This window comes from Trachurus trachurus (genome assembly GCF_905171665.1).
Source record: "Trachurus trachurus genome assembly, chromosome: 18".
NCBI classification, from domain to species: domain Eukaryota; kingdom Metazoa; phylum Chordata; class Actinopteri; order Carangiformes; family Carangidae; genus Trachurus; species Trachurus trachurus.
In genome coordinates this window covers 16,790,225-16,809,847 of record NC_139909.1, presented here as the reverse complement: position 1 = coordinate 16,809,847, position 19,623 = coordinate 16,790,225, and the positions used below count along the sequence as shown (strand labels likewise).

Genomic DNA, 19,623 nt, shown 5'->3' with positions numbered 1-19,623 from the left:
ACTTTGAGACAGTTGAGTTGCAAATGTATTTATAATAAAATTACTTATGGACAACGTAAAATCGCTTTTTTTCATTCTTCATGTATCGTGGTCTTAAATATAAAAACAACGTAGACACCAAAGTGGTTGTTTGGAGGCAGATTTTACATTTTTAATTAGAATAATACATACACTGTCACATCCCCTCCCCCAACCTGTCCACTCTTCCATCCATAAATATGTACATATATCATCAAACCATCAACCTATCACCCTCTAAGACTTATACAACAGTGTCCTTCCAAGGCTTTGCTTTGCCCTGAGCTGGCTTGTCCTTCGTCGATGCTGCAGCAATGGGCGGGTTCTGCTGCAGAGGATTGTGGGTAAAAGTCTGTCTCAGTGGACCTGTAAAGGAAAGTGGACAGGAACAATTAACAGAAGGAAATACACGTTTTAAATGTTTATATTTGAAATACTAGACATTTATTTTTGATGCTTTTACTAAAACATTACTTTACAGTTAATATGGGAATTGACTAATTTACCAATAACTACAATAATAATAAAATGTATGTGTTTATATAAAACTTTTACTTTTTCATGAAGTCAAATTAACATTGACAAAAAACTTTCTTTTATGTTGGGCAGCTTTACGTTGTTGTTTGGTAAGAGACATGTCTTTTCAGAGGCAGCTATTTGACCACTACATTTAATTTCCTATTTATAAGCTCACAGTCCACTGCAATACAACAGAGATTTCATCATTACCCGGTTTCTCCAAGTGTTTTTACATGACTGGCTTCGTCCACAAGGGGGAGCACCAGTTACACACTTGTACATACAGTCATCACAATGGTTGTGTTACTCTTTGTGATTTTAAACAGCAGATTTGAACATGTATTTTTCAGGGAGTCTACTTTAGAAGAGACCCATTGTTTTTTGTTTTGTTTGTTTTTAGAAATTCTTATCAAAAATCTTTTCTTCCATATTTTTCCAAAAGAAAAAAAAAAAACCTATAGCGGGATTTAAAGTTGCTGAAGTAGTGGTGGGACTGACCTTTAGCAGCGAGGTCCAGATGATTTTTGATCCTCCTCTCTCTCTCTTCCAGCTGCTGGGCCAGCTGAGCGTTCTTCCAGCCTGGAAACACACACAGAGTTACAACACGTGCAAACACCAACTGAACAACTGATCAACTGAACTAACCATCCCGATGCGTCAGGTTTATCGTAACAACACCAACCTTTCTTCATGCTTGCGATGAGGCCGTCGTTATTTGGCAGAGCGCTGTCCGGGTGTTTGATCCTCTCTGGGATATTCAGCCTGTCTCTGACATACGGGTGTCTGAGCAGAGCCACTTGTGCCAGGGAGTAGCAGTTGGAGGTCAGCCAGTAGGTGAACACGGCCTGAAGGCAGATGGAGAGGAAAAGTGTTTTTAAGATGTGTTTTCTGCTACTTTTAGTGTGGTTTCAGTGCAACGTGAGTTCAACCTGTAGAAGAAAAACAAAAACAACAGACTGACCGTGGGGAAGTTGATTGTGAGGGGGAGGATGACGAGGGGCATGATCCTGAACACAGTCTTCATGGCTCTCAGATTGGGGTTGTCAACACCAGACTCTGCGCCCAGCTGTAGGAGATGAAACAGGTTATTATTATAATTTATAACAGCAGCTAATGCAAACTCTGCCAGTCTCATCATTTAAGGCTCATGCTGACTCTTGGCATCTGATAAACGTAAACTTTGCAGACTTTTCATGCCGTTACAGTGTCCGTCTCACCTCCAGGATGAAGAACATGGTTCCAGTGACGGCGATGGGCAGAATATAAAACGGATCTGCTGCCGTCAGGTCTGGAAACCAGAACAGACCTCCCGTCTGCATGCTGGGCACCGGCAGGTACGCCATCTTCCTCAGGGCGATGAAGAAGGACACGAAGATTGGCGCCTGAAGGAACAGACAGAGAAGTGATTTGTCTTGGCGTGATCAGTAAAAGATATTAAATCTCTTTTTCCTGCAGATTTAACCCCATGAAAGGATAAAAATATAAAGACAGGTGTAGAAATTAATCTTACTTTGTTCAGTAAGAATATACTGTGCTTTAAAATGACCAGAAAACTAAACTAACTTTTAAATCACTGTAATTCTGTTTTTCAACCTTGGGGTCGGGACCCAACGTGGGGTGAAATGTCTAGTAATTGATAAAAAAATTACTGATGAAAATATTTTTTTTAACTAATTATTATTTTTTAAATTATTATTAAAAATACCACACACAATCTTAAACAACTGCATCTACACTTTCACTTTCTTGAATATAAAGAGTTCAAATAAAATGCAGCATATACAAATATCTGAGCTGGCGCATCTTGATTGACGGATTGCGGGGTCGCCAGAAATGTGTTTTGTCAAAATGGGGTCACGGGCCAAAAAAGGTTGGGAACCACTGCTGTAAATCTTACAATAGTTCAGTAAAATGTACAGGTGGATCATTAAAGGAGCTGAACTGACCTGCACCAAAGGAACCAGGAAGCCGCGGAGAGGATTCACGTCGTGCTTCTTCTGGAACAGGTTCAGGTCAGAGTAGGCTTTGGCAACTGCAACACGAAACAAACTGCACTGAAATCTTCTGTATTGTGATTGTGAAAAGGCAAATTCAGCGGTAAGAGAGAGAGATGAAAACTTACAGTCGAATTTGTTTCCGCTCTGTTTGGCCTCGTTCATCCTGTTGGTGAGCTTGGTCATCTCCGGCAGCACGTTGTTCAGCTTGGCTGCTTCTCTCTGGCCCTTCACGATGACTGGGAACACGAGCGTACGGGCCACAACCGTTCCTGTGGGAGACACAGAGTCATGGGAACAGGAAACTCAACAGACAAGCTCAAGCTTAATATCACAGTGAGATCTTTATGCCGTCCCCCCAGACTGGTGGATTTCTGACACGTAGACATGTTGACGTGTAAAAGTATGGCATTCACAAAGCAAGGAATTGAAAAGCTGTACAAGTATGTCTCAGTTTAAGAAAATGTTTAAAAAAGAAAAGATAAGCATCTACAAAAAAGAAGAAGGAGAAAGAGAAAAAGAAGGGAAAAAAGAAAAGATAGATAGACGAGTGGTGTCTACCGTTATTTTGTTTGTTTTCTTGTCATTATGTTTCATCATTAACTCATTGAGTGCCATTGACGTATATATACGTCAAATGCAGTTTTCTGCGGCTGGTAAATGGGGACACTGTTGCGCACACTGTGAGTAATTTTGGGACTTCTGGGATGTGTAGAACGAAGAAGACTGTAGATCAGAGCAAGAAGTGAAGAGGAAGGAGAAGACGAGTGCGATCGGTACAGAGGAGGCAGGAAAGGTAAACTGATCTAGATGATCAGCACCAAAATGCCAAAGCGAAAGCGGATCGCGGAGTCAGTTTCACCAGCTGCTGTAAACCGACGTGACGACGAACCGAGAGATCAACGCTGGCACATGGCACTGACCATTTTATAAAAGGGCTGGCACTCAAAGAGTTAATATTTTGAAACAGAGTATAATATTGGTGTTGAAGTAAGCCAATGTAATTGTAACAATAGAGAGGGGCAGGTACTATAGGTTTTCTTAATCCTGCTCCTTTTCATTCATGGTGAAAATGTGTACATTATGTAAATATGTGCAACCATGTGAGAATTTATACCATGAATAAAATAAATGAAATTAAATGTTTACCTATAACGATTGCCCCCCACCAGGGCAGACCCAGGTCCAGGTGCATGAACTCCAGCAGGTTCTGGATCAGTCCCACAGGCGTGTTTCCGGCCAGTCCCAGCTCCGCCAGCGTTAACTCTGTGGTGGCGGCTTGCAGGACGTCCCCCGCCATTGGTGCAACATCGGCAACCTGCTCCATGACCGGGTGCGCTAAAACAGAGGCGGGGTCGACGGGTACGAGCTCAGGGGAGGAAAGAGGAGGAGGAGGAGGAGCGGTCTCTGCTACAGATGCTACCATGGAAATGGCTTCAACTGGGATCTGAGAAGGAAAAAAATCGATTGATGAAAATTGAGGAACATGTTTGAATCTGTAGATGAGTAATTTAATATCAGACGCCCTCTCACCGACCTGTTCAGGGATCGCTTGTGTGATGATGGGGGTGGGGTCAGCAGGCAGGGAGGTGGGGGACAAGTCCAGGACCAGAGGAGCGTCAGGTGGGATCTGGAAATACCAAGATACATCAGCTACAATCAGCACATGATCAATAGCTGTCAATAAAGTGAACAATTTGACTGTTTTTGACAAAGATTCGGTGCATCAGGAAATCATGTTAAAATACTCACAAGGTTAAATGGAAAAGGTTTTAATAAAGAGACTTAACACTTAATTAAGAGACTTAACACTTAATTAATATTATTAATATTTTCTGATATGGTGTAAAATGTGTTTACCCCAATGATAACTGTATATGTTGTCATATTCAATTCACATCTAACTGTTTTAGAAATGTACAAAAAAATTAATTTCCCTCCACTTTAAAACCAGTCTTGATGTTTGAACACCCTCCCCCCAACAGGAAACAACATATCAGCTCTACAAAGAGTAAATGTGAGCCTGTTTAACACCTCAAGGTGTGAGGATGAGCTGACTGTGATGCGTCAGAGCTGCCGGTGTCAGACTAATCACCTGTGAGCTGTTGTGTCTGACCGCCACGGCGTTCACCCAGAGGAACTTGGAGCCATGGTGCCTGCGGCCCAGCAGGGTCCTGGTGGCCGAGCTGCGACACTCAAACACTGTGTGGAGGTGAGACCTCTGGACGAGCCGCTGTTTGGAAAGAGGAGGGTCAGAACATCAGTGGGTTCACGTTAACACAATAAACAACAACCTGATAACAAACACTGGGGCTGCTGGCTGTTTCTCAGTTTAATCTGATTAATGCAGAGATGTCTTTTCAATCAACAGATAATTAATCAATACACATTTTGATGATCAAATGGGAAAAAAAAAATCTGTATTCTGGCTTCAGTATAAAGACTTTTTCTGTTTAATCTCGTTGTAAATCTGAGTTTAGAAGTGCTCTCATGTTTGCTTACTTTTCTCTGCAACTACATGATTGTGTATTATTAGGTAACTTCTGTTTTTCTTCCAAAAATATCATACCACAATTCCCCTGTAATAAAAAGTACTGTTTAAAAACATATCACACCATCAATAAATGCAGATGCAGCTTCTGGACATGAAAGTTTCAATGAAGTCCAGTTTGACAAACAGTGGCCAGATGTGCACCAGATGTGAGTTAACCCTGGGATGCAGTGACCTCTAGTGGCCTTGGGAGATTTCTGCAGGACTCAGCAGCTGGGTGAAGGTTTTCACCTCTGGTTTTAACAAAAACACTGGATAATTCAGTTAGTTCAGGTTGAAAACTACAGAGGCCCTTAAACCACAGCTGAGCCCCTGCTTGCAGTGTCTTCACCGATGAGACACAAATCTGGCAACACTTCAATAATGACATTATTCAAGTCCTTGCTATTGTTAGCATTTATTTCAGAGCCTCTGGTTAAACTGTGCGTTATTCTGCTTTAAACCCTGGTGGTTTGGTTTTAATGTTACACCTCTGTCTCTTCCACAGAGGCTGTCACTGTCAAAGTCACGCAGAAGACCTGCACCATGCACCGTAACTACGCAGCGAGGATGCTAGCCGGCTAGCGACTCGACCGCAGAGTCGCTGCTCGTGTCTGTGATTAGGACGCGGGAACAACGCGGGGGACGTGGGGCAGGAAAGGTGACCTACGTGGCTCCACATGTCTGAAAGAGGAAGGCTGCCCCGGCTCGGTTTCCCAGTCTGTCGGAGGAAACATCTTGCTAGGCAGCCCGGAGTCACCCCGCTCCTGATGGCAGCCATGTTGACAGAGAAGATGATGACGTGCTACGGAAAGAGCGAGGAGTCACATCTTTTCGACTTCGCCTGTGGTGAGTGTTTGTTTTTGTTTTTTTCTTTTGAGCGGGTCAGTTTAATTTTGTTCAGCTCTAACATAATGTCTCTTTGTATTTTTCCATTCAATTCTTCAATTCTTAGATAGATACACTAAATAGCTTGCTTTAACTTTCTGTCTTTGAACAAAAACAAAACTGAAATCATTTTATTTGGTCAACAAAATTTGCTTGATGGATGTGACAGTGCTATTGGTCCTTTTGCAAGGAACATTGGTGTTATTTTAGAGAGTGACTTTAGGTTTGACAAGCAGATATCCTCCATAGTCAAGACAAGCTTCTTCCAACTAAGGCTGTGTTGGCAAAAGCAAAGGTTTATCTCCCAAGAAATGTATTTGAGAGATTTATCCACACCTTTATTACATCACGTTTAGATTATTGCAATTCATTGTTTGTTGGCCTTGACCAGAAAGCACTGCGCCGCTTGCAGGTCGTTCAAAACGCAGCTGCCCGCTTGCTGACTGGAAAGAAAAAACGTGAGCACATTACTCCAGTCCTTGCATCTTTGCACTGGCTGCCTATTAGCCTAATTTTAGGATTCAGTTTAAAATTTTATCAATTGCTTTTAAATGTATGAATGGTCTAGCACCACCTTATTTATCGGAGCTTTTACAGTTGCACACCACTGCTAGGGCACTTAGGTATTCTAACCAGCTGCTCCTGGCAGTACCCAGGTCCAGACTCTCCACTCGTGGAGACAGAGCCTTCTCAGTCGCGGCTCCTAAGCTGTGGAACAGCCTACCTCTCCATGTCTGTTGAACATTTTAAAACACTCTTAAAAACACTCCCAGCTAAGCAAGCAATCTTGGCTCTCTCCCTCTCTCTCTCTTTTATTCTTTCTTTTTAATCTAGATTTGTTTTAAAGTGACTACTATCCCTTGTGTTGTTTTTAATTATTTGTTGTTTGTTGTAGTGTTTGTGATGAACTGTGTTGTGCTTTTGCAATTGTAGCTACAGCACTTTGGTCAACTGAGGTTGTTTTAAATGTGCTTTATAAATAAACTGTGACTTGACTTGACTTGACTTGACTTGACTTGACTTGACTTTATAGCTTGCTAATTTGCTTTATCGGCCAAGTAGGCCTATTTCTGTGTTTACTAGCAGGAATAGTTTTAAGTTTTAATGTAGGCCTACATTGTCTGTCTTGTCTACATCAATATGTTGCCATGACAAAAGATAGCAAAGCAAACCAGCTAAATAACATATGTTATGTTAAGTGTCAACACCACTGAAAATCTAATGGGAGATACACAAACTAAAAAAAATATGTCATGAATCTCATCTCACACAGACAGTTATCATGGGGTTTCCCATAAGGGGCGTGGCAAAAGGCAACTCAACACTAAATAAAAAATACCAGCAAGCCACATGGATTTTCGTACAGATAATCTTGGCCTCTCTAAGACTCATGGGAACTGAGGTAGCCCTATTTTCATTTCAAACACAGTAAAGTATAGGTCTTTCAAAGTCTTCATTCTATGGTATGTCCTTTTTATTGTTTATTGTTACAGGCACGTTGTTGCACTACAGTTAACTAATAGGCTAGTGAATTTGCACCTAAGTGAAAAAAAAGAAAAGAAAATATGTATCACAATTTAAAAAACAGTAAAATGTCAATTTACAATTTATAAGACATGTGGGGGGAAAAAAAACATGAATATCATACACTGCATAAAAGTTCTTCATGCCCATCAGTATAAATGCATTATAATAAACAGTAGCTATAATAAACAATTTAGCCTATGCAAAGTACAGTAAGAAGTAATTAATTAATTAATTAATTATAGGGCGGTGTTTAGCTCTGTTGGTAGATCACCCGCCCCATGTGTTGAGGCTATAGTCTTCACTGAACCGGCGATCCCGGTTCGAATCCCGCACCAAGCGGTCCTATCCTGCGTGTGACCCCCCCGAAAAAATATATAGCCTATAAAAAAAAGAATAATTAATTATTATTAGTTTCAATGGCCTAGCTGGTCTGTCACTTCTTTTATTGTCTTTATTAGACTCTTTATGAATAAACCTGAGGCTAGTGCTAACTTTAAGGATGATGATCTACAGATTAGCTCTCGGGGTCCCAGGGCTTTGCGTCTTTAGACTTCTCAATAACATTGAAGCCAATGACGGGTCTCACTGCTGCACACGAATCATCGGCCACAAGTGTGGGGACAGTAACAGTTTCTGTTTCATCCCCCCCTTTGTAGAGTTTGAGTTCTATGTTAAACCATCCAGTTATGCTGACAGGTGTACCAGTGGCACTTACAAGGTTAATCTCCCCTGTGTTAGACAGGTCTTTAAGGGGTCTCAGAACAGTATGAGGTAGATATTTAGTTCTCCAGGTGTCATTAATGACGGTGTATTGTGCTCCAGTGTCCCACAGGGCTTCCACTGCTACGCCATCCAATGTGCACTTCACCAAGCACTTCTTCCCTCGAGGATCAATATATCTTGTCTTGCATGCTGATGTCTTACAACTGCTGTTAAGATTAGGTGTAGCCACTGAGGAGTCTTTACTGGCAGGCTGTTCTTGTTTGCGTTTGGTTTTGTCCACACGTGTCTCCATCTCAGGTGTCTTTCTGCCTTTTATTAAAATCAGAAATGCATTTAACTGAATGAACACAATAAAATAATTACCCAACACTACAACTATTATTATGAATATTTTAAACAGTAACACATGACCAAAAATTATGAAAATATATGTCACTTACTTTTCTTTTTCCGGTTAAAGAGCTGCAGCGATTTAAACAAATGTAGCAGGGATTTTGGTGTAAATTTTCCTTTTCTTTGGGCAGGATCATCATCAGTAAAGCTACTCTGCTCACCATCTTCTTGAACATCTACCCCCTCCTCTCTCTGTAGTTTATGTAGACAACATGACAACATGTCACTGCCTCCCTGTCTGTTCTTTTCATGAGCACATCTCTTTTTCTTTGCATGTTTCATTCCAGCATCAGACACATCTTTTGTTTCTCTGGTACTTGAATGACTTGTAAAGTCTGTCTCATTCTCCTCTTCTGCATTCTTGTCTCTGTGAGTCTGTTGCTCTGGTCGAGGTGAATCATTCAGCTGTGAACAGTCACTACTCCCTCCATCACCTGCCTGACTTCTCACTTTTGATGTTTCCACAGTCACAAACGCTATGGTTTTTGTCTCATTGCATCTTCGAAGACCATTAGGAGTGTCTTTAAATTTTTCCTCAATTATCTTCCCATATATTCTCCGCCCATCTTTACCCTCCAATGCAACTTCTTTCAATTCAGCTGATTCTTGTGACTGAGGATTTGTAAATGCTCCTTTTCTTTGTGCAGGATCATCGTCTGCTTTACTCTGCTCATCGTCTCCCTTCACATCCCTACTCTCCTCTCTCTGTTGTTCACAACCTTTATACAACATGTTGCTGCCTCCCTGTTTAAACCCACCATCACCCTCTGGCATGTTGTGTTTGTGATCAGCAGCACTTCCACTGCTCTGAAACCCTTCAAGGAAGAGGTCATATTTGGACCAGAGCTTTGTTGTTGCTGGTGTTTGTTGATCTGCTCCAGTCGGCTCTCGTTTATTAGTGTGAGCATCTTGATTGTTCAACTCCCTGCTTTCCTCATTCCTCCCCTGATCACTGTGCTGTCCTCTCTGCCCGACTCCATCACCATTGTCCTGATGCTCTACTGGACAGATGTGTTTAGGTGACACCTGCTGTGCTCTAGACTCAACACTGATCATGTCTTTAATTGCCGTTTTCCCATTTCTATCAATAGAAAGCATCCCTGCAGTGTCTTCACCAACTTCTACTTTCCCCTCCTCCTCCTCTCTCTCTCCTCTTGTTTCAGCATATTGCCTCTGGTTGTCATCTCTGTCACCAAGCTGGAAACCACCATTGTCATGAGCACAAGCATCTGCAGTGTGGGCTACAAAGTAGGATTCAAATTACATCAAACAAAATACAAAATACATTGATGCAACAATTCACACTACACATGTTTAACTTACTTTTCTTCTTCCTATAGAAGAGAAGATATGCACTGAAGGATCTGGTGGGAGACAAGTGAAAAGATACTTAAGTCTGGTGAACACAGTGGTGAAGTAAGTGGGAGTGTTTTTGACATAAAGATTTGCAGTTAAAGATACAGCATAGGAGTTATACAGTCTTTGAACATGCTTCTGTTATTCATCTACCCGAGGCTGGACTGAGGTTAAAACTTGATAAAGTGTTAAACTGTCTATAGTGAAGGGTGAAAAGGGCTAAAACTTACCTCTCAGTGTCTCTTCCCTGGAACGGCTGCTTTTCAAGCTGTTAATGAAAAGAATAACATAGTGACATCATATATAACTATACATCAAAGTGGCTTTGGAGCCAACAACACTGGGGTTCATGTTCTTACCAATGTGACTGTGGTATCATTGAAGTTATACCATCTCCCATCATCCTGGGACTTTACTGTTGCAGTGTAGTGTCCACCTCTCAGATCACCCCAGTGGTCCACTACTGCGTACAGCTCATACATGTGACTCTGATCAAAGAAATAATGATAGGAATCAGGGCCAGGGATGAAAATTTGAGGTGGTATGATCAAACAGCAAAATATAACGTATTTATACCTTGGGGATCTGTAAGGAGCAGGGGACATCCACGACACAGTTGTTTTTGTTTTTGATCCTGTAATAGTAGTTCATCTCAAACCTCTTCAGCAGCAGTGTCAAAACCTCTGGAGGATCTTTTAGTGCAGATTTCTGAATGAATGATGTTATGATTCTCTTCATTAAGTCGAAGTTCTGTTGTTACATTGATTTGTACATTTGTTGTGTTTTCTCTCTACTCACAGTTGCAGCATCAAATTTGCCTCCACACTCAACACAGTACATCCGGTTTTTTCCACTGAAATGTAACTCTCTGAAATACTCCTCAATGCCATCCACCTAAACAAACACACTCTGTTCAGTTGTCAGAAACAGCTTCCTCCCCTGACTTTTCTAGACCTGTGAAACTGGATTTTTGTCATCTTGAACACAAACAGTAGAGGGCAGAGCAGTAATGTTTCTGCACCACAGCAGGACAAGAAACAACTTAGTAGGATCTAATGTGGATCTATATAAATGATTTCTCTGACCTGTGCTATGAAGAAGAAAGCAGTTGTAAAGTTTGCAGGTGTTCAGGCTCTTACCACACGATAGGTCTCGCTGTTGGACTTCACCAGTTCAAGGGGAAGATGCCAAAATTTCCAATCCGTTCTTTTCTCTGTGCGACAAGTCAAGCATTTTGTCTTGTGTGTCAGCTCTCCGTGGAAGATCTGAAAACACAAAAATACAGACACTGTATAATTGTTGTTTCACATCATGTAACGTACAAATTCCCTTCAACACTGGTGACGTCTTTACCTGTGAAGCCTCATCACTGGTCAGAGCTAAAATCTTCTCAAAGTACTCAACAGCATCTTGTTGTTTATACACTAAAAAGAGCAGAAATTAGTGTTTTGTCAGAACAGTGAATACATATTCTTTTTTAATTTAAATCAAATAAAGAATAAATTGCTATACTGACTTTTGGGGTTAGGGTTAAACCTTTTTTCTCCCACAAGTTTTGTTCAATTGTCACCCAATTTGCTACCCTGCATCTTCAGACTGTACATACATTTTCAATCTTCCTAAAAAAAATGACAGTATTTTGGAGTCGTGGTTGATGAAGTTTGGCAAATATCAGAATTTTATCTCAAAAACTGAACTTTTGAAAACATTTTGAATTCCGCTCTCATGGAAACAACTACAGTCAATGTAAGAGTGCCATTTTTGAAAGAAAAAAAGAAACAGCCCGCACAACCTCGTTGTGCTCCAAATATTTTTACTGAGTGGCATTTTTAAACATCAGATTTTCTATTATGAAGCAAAACAACGTATTGTTAAAAACAAGTTACCAACATTTCTATGCTGTCAAGATGCATTATTTTTGTGTTGATAACTGAATTTTTGACATTTTGACAATTTTTTTAATCTGCCTTGACAACTGCTGCCTGGCTGGTGACTCCCTGAGTCCATTTGTGAGGCCTTCAAGTCTCAGCAAAAGTAGAATGGACATTGCAATGCCTGTGTTCTTGTTTTCTTCCTATTTTGTCCAAAATTGGCCCCGACCACTGTGCTGTGTTATAATCTGTGTTAATTTCGTGTTAGATTTGAGAATTAAAATTTGCCAACGAAAGTTGATTAATTCTTTACTGAATCTATAAATAATTGCACGCTGTTTTATGTGCAAACCTCTGTACCTCTGTCAATGTCCAGTTTCTTAGTGATCTTATAGGTGTAGGCTGTGTAATTCTGTAAGTCATCAAACAGGTCTTTCAGTTGACGGTCAATGCGTTCAGGGTCGCCACTCATGGACCTTAACAGAATTCAAACAGATGAGTCCATGAATGATGTTACCGTAAGACAAATGAATAACAAATATAATAATTATATTAAAAATAACAACATTATATGGAATAAGGTTGGACTTTGTCACTAACTTTTTCACAGCCTTTCTGAAGTCTTTGGTCATGAACAGCACCTGCAGCACACTGTTCAAGTAAGATGTTGCTCCTTGGTTCATCAAGCCATGATAGTTTATAGGAGCTACATGGATGAGAAAAGATATGTCAACTACAGAAATGTTTTAACAGCGTTAGTGGGACAGTAGGTGCGTCTTACCTGTACGGGTTAATAAAGCACTGATATACTGTCGACGGCTTTGCAAGAAATCCATCTTGATTCTGTTTTGAGGATTTTATCAGTCCACTTCCTCGCTGCAGTCAGCTGCACTGAGATTTGCAAAAAATTCAGAATAAAGCAAATGAAACCAAGAAAAATAGATAAAAGACTGGAGCCTTCCTTCACCTGTAAGAGTCACACCTTTAGTTGTCACACTAACATCTTTTGTGTTTATTGGTGACTCAGACGGAAAGTATCTTGTCACCTATTTGGGTACTTTCTTTCTCTCTCGTCCCACATTGGCTGAGATGCTGCATTCGGGGACACATGACTTACAGTAAAACTAAATATCTTTGTACAAATAGGGATTTTCGGATCTGGCTGCCAAGAAACTTCTCCAATGAGGTTTCTTTAAGACAAACTGTGACGTCCTCTCTTTGAACAGATAAACAAACAAAACAGACAACAAAGGCTTTGTTGTTATTTTAGAAATAGTTTTCACTCCTCGTTCGCGTATATGCGTTAGAGCCAGAGATATTTTTATTCCTAAGAAATGTTTCCTGGTACAAGGTGTTCTTACAAAGTCTACATGATAAGATCTGCATTAACAGGCCAAAGAGCCACAATGAGTTTGATCATAAAGTGGTGATATTGTTCATCTGTTTGTTCAAAGGTCAATTACACAACAGTTTGGTTTGATTTTAAGTAAAACACAAAATCTAAAACGTTTATTACACAAGTTAGGGGCAGTAAAGGTTTACACCTATAACCTACATGGTGAAAAAAAAACAAAAAAACACAGAGATACATGAATGCTTTTACACAATTTAAACCCATACAGTGTTAATGCAAATATTTACATTAAAAAGTAGTTTCCTCATTCAGACTGTTATCTGAAATTACACGTTACATTCAGTGACATCCATTCATTAATTAAATATCAAATTTTAGTAAAAACAAAATGAAACATTTCTTTAAAAACCATATGAAGAAACTGTAAAAGCTGATCAATCAAAGTATTTGAATACAGGTTATTTGTAAATGCAAAGAACATTATAAAGTGATCTTGTCTACTTGTGTTAACCATTTGCGGACTTTACACACATGATGGTAAAACAGTGATCTTATTCTGACTTTGAATCCTGGTTCCCCTTCTCTACGTTTTTCTTTTTTCTCCCAAAAGAAAGAAAAGACCAGGTACTTTTTTTCTTAGTCTGTGAAATATCATCTGAATCCCTTTTCTTTTTCCGGAAAAAAGAACACCCAATAGATTTCTTCTTTTTTTTCTTGTCTTCTGAATGTTCTGTCTTTCTGCTCCTGTGCTCCTGTGCTGGAGGTGACAGGCTGATATTGTCAAAACCCTCTGGCAAAGCGACTGCTCCCTCTGCTCTTGCACCAGATTTCCTTTCATTAACCCCTCCAGTGTTTCCCTGCTTCTTCGTACCGGCCTCTGACATTTTCTCCACAGTTTTTATCTCAGTGGTTCTTTCTCTTTCCTCAACTCCTCCCACTGTGCCATCCTCAGCTCTAGCTTTAGACTGAAAATCCTCTGCTCTCGTCCTCTCACCACTGTCATCTCCCTGATTCTCTGTCAGTCTTCCACTTCCTCCTGATCTCACTTGCCTAAAAGATGTGTCTGGTTTGACTTGAACATGATGTGTAGTATCTCCTGTACTGTTCTCCTCTTTGACTTGTTTCTCCAAACTGAGACTTTTATTCCTCATAACACTGACGTTCTGCTCTGATCTGTTCGATCTGACATCAGCTACATTTTTCTGATCAGAGTGTTGTCGTCCACTTTCTGACTTACTTCTCTTTAGTAGAGGCTGATCATTTCCTACCTTTCTTTCCATTTGACCCTTATCACTCTTCCTCCTCCTCCCCTCCTCTTCCTGTGATTCATGTGTTTTGTGTGACCTGCTACTGCTGCTTCTCTGTTTACATCCCTGACCATCTTTTGATGCACTGTGTTCTCCATGGTTTTCAAACTCCTGATGGTAGTGGTCAGATCTCATCATGGACTCTCCTCTTCCTGATGTTGGTCTATCAGCCCCAGTCTTTCCTCTTTTGTCATCTCTTTTATTTATTTCCATCTCCTCCTCACCTCTCTTTTTGTCCACACTAACATATGGAGAGACATGCTCTTCTCTGACTTCCTGTTTATCATCCTTGATATCGACTCCTTCATTGAACTCATCCTTTTCATCCCTCTTGGGATGTTTCGTCAAGGTTTTTCTCTCTTCGTCTGTCTGTTCACGTTCACTCTTTCCACTCTTGTCTTTATCTTCCTGCGTTACCTTTCTTTCCTCGTCTCTCTGCATGTTCACATTAATTTGTGGAAGATCTGCCTTTCCAACCTGCATGCTGACGACTTCCTGTTCAGCCCTCTGTTCATTATCTGATGCCTTGTGAGTGGCTTCTGCCTCTAGACCTTCCTGTGGTTTGTTCAGTCTAACTCTGTCTTCTCCTGGATGTCGACTGTCCTGATCCTCTCTGCTCTCAGCAGGCTGAGTTTCTGTAAATGCTCCTCTCTTTCCTGCCTGTTCAACAGCTCCTGTATCTCCTTCTTCCTCATCATCATCAGTTATTTTCCTCTCATCTATCTCACGTTTTTTAGCACGAACACCTTGATCATCCAAATCACTCATGTTCTCATGATGCTCTGTACCCATTTCAACGGTTATCTTTCTCTTTCTACTAATTTCAACATCTCGACTTTGGTCAACAACACTGTTACCAGCAGCAGGCAGCGAATCTCCCCTGATGTCTTCAGTGGAGGTATCTGCAGCGGGGGCAAGAAAGTGATACATACAATGAAACAATTAACAGAGAAATCTGAAGCTGTAATGCATGTGTAAGAAATATGGAAATACACGTCTCTTACCTTTAATCCTGTAAAAAATTAGATAAGCGCTGCAGGATCTAATGGGAGAAACGTGAAAACAAATTTATATTAATTTATATTTCAAAGGGAGGGGGGGGGGTTAAATCAGTGGTTCTCAAACCTTTTTACATCAACGACCCCTAAACTGACACAATTAAGGCCAAGGACGCCCCCTTTGGACAAAACTGTGAAACAAACACCAGAAATACATAAATATTTGTTCTGAGACTGAATAACGTTAGTCAATGTACGTTCAAATTAGGGCCAATGGTGTGAATTTTTGGAAAGATTTAGAGAAATTTCTGGAAAAAAATGCTATATTTCCTGATAAAAGTTGTTAGGGACCGCCTTGAACCCTCTCAAGGACCCCTGGGGGTCCCCAGACCCCACTTTGAGAACCACTGGTTTAAATACCCTGCCCTGTTGGATGAGGAGAGCATGTGACTGATCAGCTGATCAGGATGGACGCAGCTTTAGTTGTATGCCTGAACTAGCTTTGCAGGCTTTGCATTTATTTAGCAGAATGTACGATGAGAAAAGATGGACACTTACTTGTTAGGGTTATCTGCCTGGAACGGCTCGTGATTAGACTGTTTATAAAAATAATAACCAAACAATCACAATCACATTAGAAATAAATCATCAGATAAAGTGCAAACTAATACAACACACACATACACACAAGTTTAAGTTCTTACCAATGTGACTGTGGTATCATTGAAGTCGTACCATCTCTCATCATCCTGAGACTTTACTGTTGCAGTGTAATGTCCACTTCTCAGATCACCCCAGTGGTCCACTACTGCGTACAGCTCATACATATGACTCTGATCAAAGAAACAACAACAGGAATCAGAGATGAACTTTAAATATGATAGAAAATAGTAAAAATATGAAGTATTTATACCTCAGGGATCTGTAGGGCGAAGGGAACATCCACAACACAGTTGTTTTTGATGTAGCTCATGTAACTGTAGTCAAACTCAAACCTCTTCAGCAGCAGCGTCAAAACCTCTGGAGGATCCTTTAGTTCACATTTCTGAATGAAACACATGTTATGATTCACTTCATGAAGAGTCAATATTGTCCACAAGAAATCTGAGTGCATGTGTTTTCTCTCTACTCACAGTTGTAGCATCAGATTTGTCATCACACTCATCACAGTACATCTGGTTTTCTCCACTGAAAGATAACTCTCTGAAATACTCCTTGATGCCATCCACCTGAACAAGACAAACCCATCACTTGTATCTGACAGTTATAATTGCATCATGATCTGCATAAAACATTGAGGTACTGAGTGAGGAGAGTAGTGTTATGTATGTAGTATAATATAAATACTAATGTATCAGGAATAGACCAATGTGGTAAGCAGGTTCTTACCACATGATAGGTCTCGTTGTTGGACTTCACCAGTTCAAGAGGAAGATGCCAAAATTTCCCATCTGAGCTTATCTCTGTCTCACATGTAGAACATTTTCTCTTGTGTGTCAGCTCTCCGTGGAAGATCTGAAAACACAAACATGCAGACACTGTATAATATATTATTTTACATGTAACATACACATTCCCTTTAACACTGATGATGACGTCTTTACCTGTGAAGCCTCTTCACTGGTCAGAGCTAAAATCTTCTCAAAGTACTCAACAGCATCTCGCTGTTCATTCACTGCAAAGAGCAGAAATCAGTTGAAGAACATAAACATCAACTTTTGGTCAATTTATCTATCATGACAAACAAACAAAAAAAACATGTGAGGAAGAAAAAATTTTCTTCTTCACATCACCTTCACACACCTTTTAATAATGAACACAATCTGTGAATTATTAAAAGCTTCACCTTTTTGTCTACTTCATATGAACAGGTTAAGTGTCCAAAACATAGATTAAATCACAATAAGTTACTGTAAGATAATGATCTGCATTATTTTCACAAAAAGAGATGAATCTCTTTTTCTTTTGAGAGTTAGTTTGGTTCTTCAACATGAAGCCTCCTAAAAAGTAAACAGCAATCTTAAAAAACCAATCAAACAAACTTCAGTGTTCTATGTGCAAACCTCTGTACCTTTGTCAATGCCCAGCTTCCTGGTGATCTTATAGGTGTAGGTTTGTCGTTCCTTCAAGTCATCAAACAGGTCTTTCAGTTGACAGTCAATATGCTCAGGATCAGGGTCTCCACTCATCGGCCTTAACAGAATTAAGACAGATGGGTCCATGAGAGATGATAATGAATATTATACTAGTGGAATGAGGTTGTACTTTGTCACAAACCTCTCCACAGCCTCTCTGAAGTCTCTGGTCATGAACAGCACCTGCAGCACACTGTTCAGGTAACACGTTGCTCCTTGGTTCATCAAGCCATGATAGTTCACAGGAGCTGCAGAGAGGAGGTTTATATAAATGCATGAAAACATTAGAAACGTTTGAACACAGGTAAAGTGGCCTGACAGCAGGTGTGTCTTACCTGGAGGGGCGTCTGTCTTGCTGAAATACGGCCGACTGCTTTGCGAGTCCTTCTTAATTTCTTTCTTTTTTTGAGGCATTACTGATCCACGGAGATTTGCAGTTTGACGACAGATTAAAGAGAACAAACGAAACCAAAAGGAAACAAATTAGAAGCAGAAGAAAAACGCGACCCCACCTCACCCGTTTAGATTCACATCATCAAGACGTTCCCGCAGATCAGAGACAAACAACTTTTGCCTGTCAGATCATTGTCGAGTCACGCGAAGCGTATCGAGCCACCTTTTACAATAATAAAACTCTCTGAATACTTTCTATTTCACTCTCCTGCTGCATGGGCTGGTATGCTGCGTTCAGGGTCATATGATTAATAGGAAAAGTGAGTATCATAGGGTGCCGTGTGGTAGTCTACGGTGGGTTGAGCGGGCGCCTCATGTGCAGAGGCTGCTGTCCCGGTTCAAATCCCGAATCTGGCGGCCTTTTGCTGCATGTCGTCCCCCCTCTCTCTGCTTCCCCATTTCCTGTCTCTCTCAACAATCCAATCAATTATTAGGCAAAAAAAAGGCCCCAAAATATAGGCTACTTGAGAAGTGACTGTCATTGCGCAAATATAAGGCTTTACTTCCAGAAAGCAATGATAGATAGATAGATAGATAGATAGATAGATAGATAGATAGATAGATAGATAGATAGATAGATATAGATAAAGTTCCGTTTAGTTTCAAAGACGGCAAAAACATCATAAACAGTTTTGTTTTGCCATCATGACCTATGACCTTACACAGAAAAAGCAAGTAAGACTTCACTGATATCAGTTTATCTTATCCATATTTTGTGTATTTAAATCACCATCAGGCTCTGTGAGACAAAGGTAAATTACAGCAAAACAATTTGGTTCCATTCATAATAAAAATAAAACATCTATAGTGTTAGACATTAGACAGTAAAGGTTTACACATGTAGGGATGAACTTGTAAACAACACAGAGACTTATGGGCCTTTAATAAGAGTTACAGGACCAACAAATTGAGACAACACACACATTTTTTTTTTTTTTTTACATAAAATGAAATATCTCTACAAATGTTTACATTTGAGCTTCTAGCATTTTTTTTTTTTTTTTTTTTTTGCCTCAAACCATATCACAGGTTACAGTCATTGTCATCTTATCATGTATCACAGTGTGGACACCATGCTGATATGCAGTCTTTATCAGACTTTTAAGTCTAGTTTGTTTTTTCTGGCTTTAATAAAAAAAACTGTTTCCTTATTCTGTTTATTTAATCTTTTTCTGTCTTTGCAATATGGCATATAACGGCATTTTCTTCTCCTCTCATGTGCACGTCTATTTTTCATTGCATTTTTTGTTCCAGCAACTTGCATTTGTGCATAAGACACTTCTTGTGCTTCTTTGGTACATGAATGAATTGTGAATGAATTCTCCCCTTTTGCATTGACAGAGACTGTTGTGTCTCTGTGAGTCTGCTGCTCTGGTTGAGGTGAAACATTCAGCTGTGAACAGTCAGTGCTCCCTCCATCACCTGCCTGACTCCTGATGCTCACTTTTGATGTTTCCACAGTTACAATTGCTATGGTTTTTGTCTTATTGCATCTTCGACGACCATTACGTGTTTCTTTAAATTCTTCCTCATATATCTTACAACATATTCCTCTCT

General features: G+C 40.2%; 2 protein-coding genes across 2 annotated transcripts; both read right to left on the bottom strand.

Annotated features, from left to right (window-relative positions):
* Positions 1-72: 72 nt before the first annotated feature.
* On the bottom strand, positions 73-5,857 carry oxa1l (OXA1L mitochondrial inner membrane protein). Its single transcript, XM_083992313.1, has 11 exons — positions 5,732-5,857; positions 4,627-4,764; positions 4,069-4,161; positions 3,681-3,978; positions 2,660-2,803; positions 2,484-2,569; positions 1,755-1,919; positions 1,499-1,603; positions 1,220-1,382; positions 1,036-1,116; positions 73-384 (listed from the first exon to the last, which is right to left on the bottom strand). Exons 1-11 carry the CDS (start codon positions 5,840-5,842, stop codon positions 263-265), a joined length of 1,506 nt encoding a protein of 501 aa, XP_083848439.1. The 5' UTR covers positions 5,843-5,857; the 3' UTR covers positions 73-262.
* A 2,133-nt stretch (positions 5,858-7,990) lies between these two features.
* LOC311001922 (uncharacterized protein) lies at positions 7,991-18,114 on the bottom strand (the record flags this gene model as incomplete). The annotated part of the gene is made up of 20 exons (XM_083993100.1): positions 17,949-18,114; positions 17,756-17,861; positions 17,550-17,671; positions 17,083-17,153; positions 16,868-16,993; positions 16,612-16,707; positions 16,392-16,523; positions 16,183-16,311; positions 16,037-16,074; positions 15,485-15,522; positions 14,705-15,382; positions 12,420-12,525; positions 12,180-12,295; positions 11,302-11,372; positions 11,088-11,213; positions 10,525-10,533; positions 10,308-10,436; positions 10,179-10,216; positions 9,916-9,956; positions 7,991-8,064 (listed from the first exon to the last, which is right to left on the bottom strand). The coding sequence occupies exons 1-20, from the start codon at positions 18,025-18,027 to the stop codon at positions 7,991-7,993; spliced, it is 2,325 nt and encodes a 774-aa protein (XP_083849226.1). The 5' UTR covers positions 18,028-18,114.
* Positions 18,115-19,623: the final 1,509 nt, after the last annotated feature.